Consider the following 13,207-nt stretch of genomic DNA (forward strand, 5'->3'; position numbering starts at 1 on the left):
TTTATGGTTTCATGATTAAATCTATGATTAATGTGTCTAGGCTCATCAAGGTCAATAATGAGTGTCAACTATTAATTTAAATGACTCATCAAATTAGGCAGAGGAAAAAGAAAAATGTTTCAGTTCAGAAAAAAGTGTGTGTGTGTTCATCCATATATATATATATATATATATATACATACATACATATGTATGGATGAATAAATATATAATTATTTATATATACAGTATATATATTTATTCATCAATAGGTATATATATATATGTATATGCTGTGCGAACAAAGTCCTACATCAAATGTAACACCTGACTGTTGGAGAAAGTTTTTATTTATTTTCCCTATTTTTTCATCCACTTTACAAACCCTGTTACAAGCTCCCTGCTCCGCTCCATTCTGATCTGGCATCTGGGTCAAAACTTTACGGCTGGATGGTTCCAGTATTGCTCTCCATTTTTGTTCCACCACTAATGTTAGGTTGGGGTTGTGAGGGGCTGTAAGCGTGTAAACAGAGAGCTCTCAGCAACAGGAAGAGGATGGATTACGCCGCACCAACAGTCTCACCTACAACTCAGAGGTTAATTATACACAGAATATATTGTATGAGTTACAAATCCAGAATTCTGCACGCACGAATCAGGGTGAGTCTATTTTCTCTCCAGACTTAGTTGTAGTCTTAAATAACTTGTTTTTGAGAACACATGATCAAATAAACCCCATTAAAATAGTTTCTATTTTTTATTTTATTGCTTTAATAATAATTTGTCTACATGGTATAAACATCAAACACAGTAAATATAAATAAAAAGGTTACAAGTCTCCAGACAGAAATGCCTAGCAAACATACATTTATTTCTGCTTAGATCAAAGATAAAATGAATGCTACAAATATCATCAATGCTAAAAGTTGCCGCACAATCTTAAAATCTGTAAAAACTGAACCATTAATTTGTGTCAGAAGTAAACAACCAGCCAGAAAAATCCAGTTTTTCTCCTCTGTCTGTGATGAATGCTCATTGTAGGAGAAAAACAACCACACCGAGGCACCTGGATGCTCCACACAGCTGACATTTCACTGGAGTAGCAGCTACTTTAGAAGTGCAAAGTGAACCTTAGCTTGTGCCACAAAAAAACCCCACAGGTTCACTTTATTTTATGATGTAAATCAATTAAAACAATTTTACACATTCAGTCTGCAAATTTGAATGTTATATTTTCAAACTCAAACTAAAAATGGATCGTTCTCAGAAGAATTACTGTTAAAAAAAAATCAAACAAAGAAGAAAAGTGTGATATAAAAACACAACACAGTGGGGATGTTTTCCTGATGAGTTAAAGCAGAGGCAGCTGGGCCGCAGTGTTGACACAACTCCCAAACATGAGCTCCATCATTACTCACTCATATTACGCTCACTCAGCAAAGTCACATAATGTTATTACATAACGCCGTCTGATGTTTTAGAGGAGGCGTCGCATTAAGCAGCACGCGGCAAAGCATAATGCAAAAATAAATAAAATCATTATTTTGTTTGGATGTTAGCAAACAGAATTCCCGAACTCCCTTCATGGAAGCTGGACAGCCCCGGCGCAGACGGATAAACCCACACATGCAGGCAGATGTTAGCTGGCAGCCTGCTCTCAGAACACACAGGAATACACTGCAGCATTTGAAGCAAACAGACAGACAGAGCCAACGCGGGACTGACGGACTCGATGGTGCCGGTGGACTTTAGGGTAGCATTGCAGCTTCCGAGCAGCTGGTTTTTACCTGCAGAGGAGACATGACATTCCGTGCCCTCTAAAGCCGGCTACAGAACGCTGCTCTCCCTGCAGCTGCTGCAGATGCTCCGCACTAGCTAACAGCAGCACGGCAAAGAGAGAGGCTGCAGAAAATCCCATAGGTTTGACAGGAACTCATGCCAGCGCCAGAAAATAGAGGAATGTGCAGCAGAGAGCGCCAGCGAGAGGGAGGACGGCAGAGGAGCGCAGGACAGGGAGACGGAGTGGAGGTGTTGGTGCACAGACTGATGACTAAGTGGGTGTTATAATGAGGCTTCACATTTCACATTACTGTTGCTGATGCAGGAGATGCCCCCTTCAATTGCATCCGGCAACAATTCTAGTGGCAGTTGTTGCCTTTTTAAATCAATTTAAGGACAAAAAAGACACATTTTCACTTCCCAAAATAGGAATTAAGGAAGGAAAAACAGCAGAAATGTTAGCAAAGCTTAAACTCTTGAGAATTTTCAAGAAAACTTAAATGATTTCAACAGTTTTAAGCAAGAGTTGTATCTGTCAGCAGCCAGATAAACATCTGAGTAAACTGTGGTATGGAAAACGTTTGGAACTATCAAGTTTGATTATATTAAAGGATTTTTTAAGTAAAACATATTTTATTCCTCTACTGAAATATTCAAATAATGTATATGTGTGTAATTATTTTAAGCAACATTTATCTCCACAAGTTATCTGATCGAGTAATAACACATTTAATACTGACAGTAAAATCTAAAACATCTTTTATGCACACATCAGTCCAACTAAGCTCAACTAACCCTTCTTTTTGCTTGAAATTTAAAATAAAAAGACATATTTTTTTTCATTTCAAAATGTCTCAATATCTTATAGGATTATTTAACTTTTACAAGAGCATGTAAACATGTAATAAGTTGTAGTCATATATTTAAGGAGAAACGTTGAACGTATTAGCAATCTTACTAAAATGTTGCTGATAATAAAGAAAATACTTTGTAAAACACAATACATTGCTCTATATTATAAACACATTTGAAAATGTGATTTTTATTTCTTCTCAAATTCTTAAGAAAAAAAATCTTATAAATGATGGTTTTTCTACTCATTTTGTACACATTCTAAAAAACTAATTGAAAAATCAAAATTCCGTTTTCTACGGAATCCAAAAACGGCTTGCCCTACTTTTTTCTACCGTTTTCTTGTGAAAACGAGATCCACTATCTCATTATCATGAATATCACGTTATCACATTATCACGTTATTTGTGCTAAATAACAAGATCCACTGTCTCATTATCATAAAAAAGTTAAATTTGTTTTCTTGTGATAACGAGATCCGCTATCTTGTAATCATGAATATCAGGTTATCACATTATCACGTTAGTTTCACTAAATTACTAGATCAAATATCTCATTATCAGAAAAAAACTACATTAATTTTCTTGTGAAAATTAACTTAGCTTAACTCTTGTGATCCACTATCTCATTATCATAAAAAAAATGAAGTTTGTTTCTTGTGATAATGATATCCATAATCTCGTTATCACAAAAAACCCATGTTTGTTTTCCTGTGATAACGAGATATTCATTATTTCGTTATCACAAAAAACAAAGTTTGTTTAGACAAAAAAAAAAACTTTTTTGGAGTACGTCTCTGTTGTTTTTGTTGTTAACCACAAAATAAAGAGACTTAAAACAAGTCAATTCTGTGCGGGAAAGAGAGAAAGGGACACTACAGCATATTCTTCATTGTCTCGTTATCACAAGAAAATGAAATCATTTTTTTCTTGATAATAAGATAGTGGATCTCGTTATCACAAGATTCACTATCTCATTATCACAAGAGAATGAAATCATTTTTTCCATGATAATGAGATAGTGGATCTCATTATCACAAGAAAACAGTAAAAAAAAAAAAGTAGGGCAGGCTGTTTTCGGCTTCTGTAGTTTTCTTTTAACTTCTTTCTCAAAATATGACGTATCATCATCAACATCCATTACTAGAAAAAAATGCAAGCATTTGCAAATAAAAATATAAAAACTGAAACTCAATATTGAAGTAATTACCACATGACAGTGAGAAAAAACAAACTTCTGCAAAACAACAACTTGAAAAAACTGCAAGCTGTCTTAAAGTTTTTTTGTTCCACCTTATATAACCAGGTAAAAAAAGACATGCAACTTTCCACATGACAGTCTCACACACACAACCACACACCAGCTTCAGTTTTCATGTGTCTCATATGTGATGCTGGGACAACATCTGCCACAGTGACATGCAGCTAATGATGCGGCTGGTGCTTCAGCTCAAACCCAGATATGGAAAAGCAAACGGACCAACAATCCACTGCTTTTAGATTATTCTCAAGCATTCCTTTCTAAAAACAGAATATCCCATACATTTAAAAACTATTTATTTTTGAGTTTACAGGTAATGCTAAAGCTATAAAGTAAAGTGTCATTTAAAGGAGAAATCTTTCCCACTGGCGGAGAATGTGACGTAAAAACAGGCAAAAATCAAAGCAAGAATTAATTGTTTGGATGAACACTCATTGTGTAACAGATACGCAGACTTAGTTTTCACAAAAACGGTAACACAAAAAACTAGATGCCAGCTGGGAAATATATTTTACTGGCACCCACAGGTTTTTAGTGGAAATACAATCACAAACACCAACAACACAACAGCTCACCTCTCCTCCCGGATTAACGGCGACAAAAAGCGAGTGTTGTCATCTTCATGGCTGCTCTGCAGGCTGCTCTGCAGGCTGCTTTGCTGACTGCTGTGGGGTGAAGAGAAACCCATATATGTAAAGAGAGATGAGACATATCTGTCCCTAAACTATGAATGCAAACAGAAAAGTCTTTAAAAGACGTAAAAAAAAAAAAAAAAAAAAGATGACTGTGTTTGACCTCAATGAACCAGCAGGGCCTGACTTAAAACCGCATTTTAATCTTCCTGCAAATGAGGTGCAAACATCTGCTAGATGCATTCAACAGTGATCACAATGCAGAGCAAAACTTCTTTCAGCAAGGCCCTTTGCATGTACATCTCCATCAATAACACTAGATGGAGCTATAAGACACTTACATTGTAAAACCCAAGTTAGTGATTTTTTTTTTTGTAAAAGCAGATGGATTTGCTATAAATAAAAACTGTGCATAAATATCAATGCACCAAATTAAGCATAAATAGGTTTAAATGATTCATTAAGAGAGTAAAATATATGAGACATTTTAATATTTAAATTAAAAACCAGAACAAAAGCTGACAAAATTATAATTGAGTTACTTTTAGGTAAATAAACACATTTAAAACAAAAAATAATAAAAAAAAAGTTGATCCACATCTTTTGCACACAGATCACACTGTTATAAGTCAATATATTATTCCACCTGTATTATTGAAAAAATATAACTGAATTAGTTTTAAAGTTTGCTTCAAGTCTTTTCAGACTTTCTTTTTTACATATTAAAAACTTCCTACTATGTTCCGACCATCCTTTGACATTTAACAATAAAGGCGCCTTTTTGAAAAGAGGTCCTCATTAATTCATGATTTCTCTGTGAATGAAGCCCCAGTCCATTTCCTAAACAGTTATGGGCTGTATGAAGCCTTGAGGGATTCTGCATTGTATGAAAAATTCATAACATGGGAGCAAGATCTGATTTTTTTTTTTTTTTCGAAACTGTAATTTTACTCTAAAAATAGACTTTAAAGAAAGTTTTTTCCAGCAAAAATTATACAGATTCAGACATGTTGACAGATGAAATACCAAAGTCAACCTACTGTATAGTTGTTCTGTTAGAGGAGGGCTGAACATTTTGTACTGTCGTCATCATCAGATTAAAGAAGAAAAAAGACCATGGGTGAACACACTTTATTTTATTCCATGGAACAAGCTAAAACATTTGAATTAAACTGACAAATTTAATTAAATTTACAGAAGTCATTGCTCCTTCGACAGCTTGTTGAATCAGTGTGTTTGTAGTTGTCATGACAACGATGCCACAGCGTATGGGATGCCGACAACAGAGACGCTCCATGAGCGTTCTGGTTGTTTTTGAGCGACTGTCAAGGAAAAATAAGGCCCACCAGCAGCTACATGCGTGGTTAGGAGTCTGACGCTAAACGCTCACACCTTTCTGAAGTTTAGGAGGAAGATAGACTCTGTATCTGCCAGAGGAGCGGAGCGTTCAGTGTCGTCAAACATCTGAAGAGACAATTCATCAAAGGATGTTCTGGTAGCTATTCTGCATGTCAATCAAGTGACGGACTTCATTGTGAGGATGATAGCTAGTTGATGGGGATATAAAAACAAATATTTCTTTTTTGTTTGTTTATTTTTGATGGTCCGCAATCTTCCCTCACATAATTTTTGGTTGACCGGTTGATTGTGATTTATGTTCACTAGGTACCCCTGAAATAGACAATTCTGTCATGTTTTTGAATCAACACCTAAAATTCTACTCATGTTTTGTACTATTATACCAATTTCAATGTGCAAATGAGATTTATAAAAACTCATTAAATTACTCAAAACTCAAGTTGAACAATTAGGATAAATTATGAGTTCAAAAGTTTTTATTGTGGTTAATAAAAGAGTCATTTTCAGAGTTTTCAGATGAAAATTAATGAAAGTTTTTCCTTCTAAACTAATTTCTTATTTTAGCTGTTTTTAAAATAATAAAAAAAAAAATCTAAGATAAAAACTGAAACCAAACTTTATGAAGTCCTTCTAAAATAATAATTATAAATCATTATAAAAACTAGAAACCGGTTTTGGACACCTTTCATTATTTTATGAATGCTTTCAAGTATTCCCTCTAGTGATTCTCCTGCACCTTTTTATTTACACGCAGAAACTCAATCACACTTTCAACACTTCAAAACACTCAGCTCGTACAGGACACTACTGCTTGTTTTCATGAACTTTATAGTTTTAACTTTATAGTTTTTGAAATATTGAGCAAAATATGCCCCTAAGGAAAAGACTGTTCAAATTCTTTAAGAACTTTGAAACTAGTGAACTTCTTTCAGCTAAAGACACCATTCACACTTTAAAATGTTCAGCAACTACTGGATTTTTGTAGGGTAACTTGGAGTTTAGCAACATGCTAGCAGTTTTTAGCTAATCTAGACAAAATGTTAAAAAATATTGGCCAAATATTTCCCGTTTTTTAGGCTAATTACCGAGTTTAGCTAATAATTTAACAATATGCTAGCTGTTTTGGCAAAATCATAAATCTTTCCCATTTTTTTTTTTTTACTAATTTGGAGTTTAGCTAATATTTTAGCATTAAGCTAGCTGTTTTGGCAAAAATCATACATTTTTACAATTTTTTAGGATAATTTGGATTTTAGCTAATATTTCAGAAGCTTTCAGCTTCAGAATCTTCAGCTATCAGCTTTAGCATTTTTAGCTAACTTAATTTCAGCATCTTCAGCAGCCACATTCAGCTTACAGCATTCACATTAGTTTAACCACAGGCAATGCCATATATCTAGTTGGATATATCTTTCAAAAACTTGATAAATCTCACCTTCAGCTCAACTTATTGATTTTTATAGTAGCTGCATGAGTGTCGACACTAATTCATTTCCATATTAGAAACCAAAATTAGATTGAAGCTCAGAAATTGAAACACACAGATCTATATTTAACCACAGATAATTTACTACAACATGCTGTGACATTTCTGTTGTCTCCCTTCCCGATTCTGGCATCTGCCTCCCTGTTTTCCACATCTCCTGGATGTTAAGCTGTCGTCTAAATGACAAGCATGTTTTCTTCACTATGTCAGATCCTCTGCTGCAACCAATTCTTCCAGATGTTTCCCATCACTCGTTGATGCTGTGATTCAGAGCAAGAAACAAGAAAAAGACGCAGGAATGTTAAAAACCTGCATCCATTATCGATGCTGCTTCATGCTGGCGTCCACACAATCCTTGTCGTGCGATCAACATCAGATGAAGTTTCTTTGTTATGTGATTTACTCGTGTGTAGCCTCAGCAGGAAGCGAAGCCTCGGCAGCTGAAAGTAAATAATGATGCTTTGCAATCAAGCGGGATTTGATGGATGAGAGCGTAACTGTCCTTTCTTTTAACAACGCCTCCTTGAATAGGGTTTATCATTGGAAATAATTATCTAAGGATGGCATCTAATATTTCCTGACTGACCTTCACTTTCACAATCTGTTCGACCTTCTGCAATCTGTCCGCAAAGTGCTTCCTCAAACAAGGACGAATGAAGATGTGCTCATTGTCATGATAAACAAGTCTTTTTGAACAGTGTCACAATGACAAAAAAGTTACAGTATCAGCTTCGACACAATAACTCATAAACGAACGTGCCTTCAATGCCTGATACTGCAATCAGAATTAGGGGTGTATATATGGTGATATATCACAATATTTCATTTGGGGATACTTTAATCGATTTAAAATGCCCACAAGACAGCATTTAACTAACTAAATATGTAGCATTACTTGTGATGGTGCAAGTGTGAATGTGACCACCAAAGATGCCAGAGCTGTTAGCTGAAAATGCTGAAGCTGAAACCTTGCAAAAATATTAGCTAAATGCCAAATTACCCAAAAAACTGGAAACATGTCTAAACTAGCCAAAAACAGCTAGCATGTTTTTAAAATGAAAGCTAAATGATAAATTACCCTAAAAACCCAGTGGTTGCTGCACAGTTTAAAGTCTGAATGGTGTATCTAGCAGGAAATAGATGCAGAAGTTCACAAGTTTCAAAGTGCACGAAACCGAAACGCAAATGAAAACTCAAGTTTTTGAAGGATTTAAAGAATCTCTCAATTATTTACTATGGGGCACATTTCACTGAATATTTCAAAAACTATTACGTTTATGAACATGAAAAGTACAAGCAGTAATGTCCTGATGAGCTGAACATTTTGATACCAAGATTGAAATGAAATGTTCGGAATGGAAGGGGAGAAGAATCACTTTAGTGAATGCTGTAAAGCATTTACACAATTATTTGTTGGTATCCTTCAGTATCTTAGCCAACACAGCACACTTGCACCAGGACAAGCTCAGCTGTAGCAATCTAGCAAGTTCATCTGTAGCGAGCTAAGTGGCTTTGCTTTAGCAATCTAGCGAGCTCCGTTGTCTATTGGGTGGCTGACCAAGAGTGAAGACCTAAGCCAATGAGGGCAAACACAGGTGGGGCCTCCACAAAAAGAGTGGACAAATCCAACTGGGGGAAACAATTTCTGCCCATTTGGCCTTGGTGGGTGGGTTTTATTCCGCCTAGTGTATTTACTACGTCACAAATACGATCTTTAACAAAAACACCAAAAACTTTTAGAGTGGGTCTTTAAACGTTGGACAACAACCTGTAATACATATTGTAATTCTTGTTGAATTTTCCCTAGAGTGAAATGGTGGTACAGCAGGTATATCTGCCATTCATTCTATGAACGACCTACACTATTGCTGAGAAGGGAAAAAGTCATTTTAGCAAACACGTTTATTTAACATTCTCTTTCTGGACTAGAAAAAGTCCTAAGAAACAGACTGTTGCCATATGTCCAGATACCTGATTTCCTTTTGGGAGAACTTGGGAGGGGAAACTTTTTAAATGGTCGGATGGCGGTGAAGCAAAGAGGTTGAGTGAAAACTAATTCACCACTTCCTCAAAATAGCTCTGCTCTTATCAGGCTGCAAAACAGCAGATTCCACTGTGCATCCGAGCTTTCACTGTTCCTGCACGCTCAGTCTCAGACCTCTACAAACAGGCTGTGCACCACTCGTGTGTGTGTGTGTGTGTGGGTGTGTGTGTGTGTGTGTGGGGGGGGGGTGTGTGTGTGTGTGTGTGCAGGAACGGGATTAATGCATCCCAGCCACCAAAGTGACGTTTTTCTTGGTTAAAGTGACAAATAGAGAAAAATGGACAATAAAAATCACTATATGTTTTCACTTTCAGACAAAGATTGAATATAAACAAAGAAAAAATATTGATTTCTTCATCTTTTTTTTGCGGTTCAGGGGGAGAAATAACCAAGAACAGAAAATCTTCACAAGAAATTGTCCAAATCAACCTCTCAGAAAGACTCGACCTTTCCTCATTAGCTCAATTCCATTTTGAATTTCCTAAAGCAGTGGTCACGAACCTTTTCTCCAGCAAAATCCTTTTTAATGTCAAACCAAAGATCCTTTGTACCCTAATTATGAAAATGAAGTCTCCATTTGAAGATGAATTACAGAAAAATGCTTCATATTTTGACTACAAAAGCTTTAACCACTAATGAGATGGCTGATGTGCAACTATTTAGCATGCTAATAACAAATACATTTAGAACTGAAGCATCATATTATAAACCAAGAAATACATTCTAGTAGGAAAAAACAGAGGTTACATAGAATAACTAAAAAATAAAACACAAAAAAGACATGCTGGCAGATTTGACAGCATTTTCCAAAAGCACTAATTAACACAATGAAGCCATGGCACCAAACCAAGAGGTGCTCATTCTAACCAACAAGTGCTTACTGATGGGCAATGATCCTTGATGAACTGTGGGAAGTCGAGATCTTTCCAGAACACTGGAGTGTTTTCCCAACGTAGCAGGGCCCCATTCATTGTTACAGCAGCTAATGTGTGAATGGGAATGTTGATGTTGTGGACGTGCGGAGTTCTCTCCTCTTTTTCTCTCTTTCAATGGTAAAAAGGCGGCAAAAAAACCTCCTTCGTCTTGAGGTTTTTAGCCTAAAGCAGGGGTCTCAAACTGGCGGCCCGCGGGCCATTACCGATATTTTGAAGGGCTGGGTATTGATAATAATTTCCAGTCCTCAATTCAATTTTGAGTTTATATAGTTTCCACATTTAGACACATTTGTTTAGAAATACATAAATAATGACTATATATTTATATTAATCTGATACAGTTCAAATACTGTAAAATGTAATAGTGAAATAATGAGGTTGTTAGTACCATACAGGGATACATAGATTGTCAAACAGAGAAGCTTCAACAATTGTTTCAGTTTGACCACTAGGTGGCGATCATGCTATAGAAGTAGACTTTTTTCAAGAAGAATAAGCAAAGAATTAGCAAAAAACACTATTTTAGACCAAAAGTGGTTACTTAAATAAATGTCCTTAAAATAGTTTGGAAAATTAATTCCCGTGAGTATATAAATATGTTCATTTAGTCAGTAATGTATGTTTATGTTGGCCGAGTGTTAGCATTAGCCGTCCTATGGGAAATTCCGTTAAAAGTTAGCATCAAGCTAGAGGACTTTAGCTTTATGTGTTAGATCGAGCTCTATTTTTATTAATCGATTATTAATCTATTAAGCTTAAATCGATACAAATCGATTGATCGATTTTATCAACCCAACCCTAATATTTTGCGGCCCCCACCTTACTATGAAAGTTCAATGTTGTTGTTGCGAGTTTTGTCTGAATGGCACCTTTACAGTGCTGTGTGTGGAGCTGACAAACCAACCAATCACGGTGGGGTATTTAGCTCTTGGGGGCGTGACACTGACCAGGCTTGAAGGAGGGAAACTTTTAGGGGCAGGAAACGTGACCCCTCCCCCTCCCTAGACAACATTAATGACTTGCTTACTTCTTTTATTAGAAAGTATTTGCACATAATTTTCTTAACACATGCATGTTTACACTTCTTTGATGATAGCTTTGTATTTGCTTTGTGATGTTTCAGTTTGCTTTATGTTTAAAACTTTGCATTTGCTATTGTCGGTGGATCTGGTCGTCTGAAAAGTCCTTAGCAACAGTTGCTAGCGTCGTTAGCTCCTGTCGTTTCAAAGGACACGCAGGACATATTGCTTAGTTGTACATAGACATGAACAAATGTTCAATAAACCTGTTCAGTAGACATAGACAGTGGACACAAAAACCTATTTTTGGTACAAATGGAACCCCATACAGCCCAGCCTCACCCAGACTCTGCCTCCATTGGGTACAAGGTAAATTGAGACTAAGAACCGTAGGTCTACAGGGTTTTGGTGTTTGTTTGTTGTTTTTGTACTTGTAGACAAAAAGACAGAACAAAAATACATTTGGTTAAAGTTGACAAAGCATTTTGTTGCCATTCAGTACAAAAGTGACACAAATTTTGTCTACTATTCGACAGTGTAAATATACACTGTGTTTTTCGTTGTTTTGGTCATTTTCAATTGATTCCTGGCAGCATAGCACATTGAGTAAATCTTAGTCTTACAGGAAACATGCATTAACAACAGTGCTTGGATTGGTTAATCATCAACACTTAAGAATTGCATAAAAATAGACCTGTCGATTGAAATCAAGAGTTTGGCAACCACCGTCCTACAGCAATCCAATTACAACAAAAGAAGTGTCGGTCCATGAAAACAGATGAATACTTACAACCGCTTTAAAAAGGCCTTCATATGGAGAGACTCAGTTGAGATCCTGTCACTCACTCAAAAACATCCAGTGAACTATAAAGTAATGCTTACACATTAACAGAACTATAGTAGAGCACATTTTATAGCACAGAAAACTGTAAGAATTTGTGAGTGTATTACATTAACCAGAAACTGGGCCACAAACACAGACCAGGAAATATAGAAGTACCACTAAATATTTTATATTGACCTGGTCATTGTTTCGAAATGAGTTTTTCGCTGGGAACCTGACCTGTTCTGCGCATATAATGGAGCTATAAAATGTAAAGAATGGGAGTTGTAAAGAGAACCGGGGCCTAAAGGTGAAGGAATTCATCGGGGCAAAGTGCAGGGCAGTCATGGGTGTCACAGATAGTGTGTCATGTGTCACTCAAGTGTCTTTTTGGGGGCAGAAAACAACACTACCACTCCCAAAAGAGAGTATATTTGTAAGGAGTTTGTGAGTACATTTACAAGTTAAATGCTAGAAATACTTATAAATATTCTGTTAAACATGGAGCAACGAGGCTTGAAATCTGAAATTAATCTGTGTTTTTCATTAAAATTTTAATATAATCTTAATTGTTTTTACTTTTGGTTAGTTTAAAGCTAATGACGGTTACGATGTGTTTCACATCCACTTTACGGATTAGTCGACTAATCGGAAAAAATAATCGTTGATTAGTCGACTAATAAAATGATTGTTTGTGGAAGTCCTAATCGACAGGTAAAATCCCTTAACAGTGATACGTTTATGGGAATACAAACAAAAAGCAACAAGGATAGGAAAGAAAAGAAAGATTAACCTAATGACAAAGTAGGGCTACCATACAAAGAAAAAAATTGGAAAAAAGTCTTAAAATTGTGACTAAAATGTAGTAATTTTACGAGAATAATGTCGTAAATTTAAGACAAACAGTTGTAATTTAGTAAGAAAAAATATAGAGTCAAACTTTGATCAGCTTAAACTAAATAAAAAAATCAGGTTGTATTTTGTTTGTTTTTTGTTTTGTTTTTTTTAAAATTTGAAAACAAGCTTGTGGATCCCCTAA

The 13,207-nt window shown here is 35.7% G+C and overlaps 1 protein-coding gene and 1 long non-coding RNA gene across 18 annotated transcripts in view; one reads left to right on the plus strand and one right to left on the minus strand.

Annotated features, from left to right (window-relative positions):
* gramd1bb (GRAM domain containing 1Bb) overlaps window positions 1-13,207 on the minus strand; it is a 140,869-nt gene that overhangs the window by 92,330 nt on the left and 35,332 nt on the right. For 14 of the 16 annotated variants that reach the window (XM_036214732.1, XM_036214750.1, XM_036214749.1 and 11 more), the window contains one exon: window positions 4,446-4,535. In XM_036214732.1, coding sequence (XP_036070625.1) covers window positions 4,446-4,535 — 90 coding nt within the window. Of the gene's footprint in view, window positions 1-1,766; window positions 2,114-4,445; window positions 4,536-13,207 lie in introns of those variants that run through there. The other 2 variants (XM_036214744.1, XM_036214745.1) reach the window with 2 other exon arrangements.
* The window catches only part of LOC112141270, a 23,950-nt gene continuing 16,369 nt past the window's right edge, over window positions 5,627-13,207 (plus strand). Inside the window, exon 1 of one of the 2 annotated variants that reach the window (XR_002918342.2) lies at window positions 5,627-5,997. This is a non-coding gene — a long non-coding RNA (uncharacterized LOC112141270). Of the gene's footprint in view, window positions 5,998-11,493; window positions 11,715-13,207 lie in introns of those variants that run through there. The other variant, XR_002918341.2, reaches the window with a different exon arrangement.

The sequence above is a fragment of the Oryzias melastigma genome, linkage group LG13, assembly GCF_002922805.2.
Source record: "Oryzias melastigma strain HK-1 linkage group LG13, ASM292280v2, whole genome shotgun sequence".
Classification (NCBI taxonomy): Eukaryota; Metazoa; Chordata; class Actinopteri; order Beloniformes; family Adrianichthyidae; genus Oryzias; species Oryzias melastigma.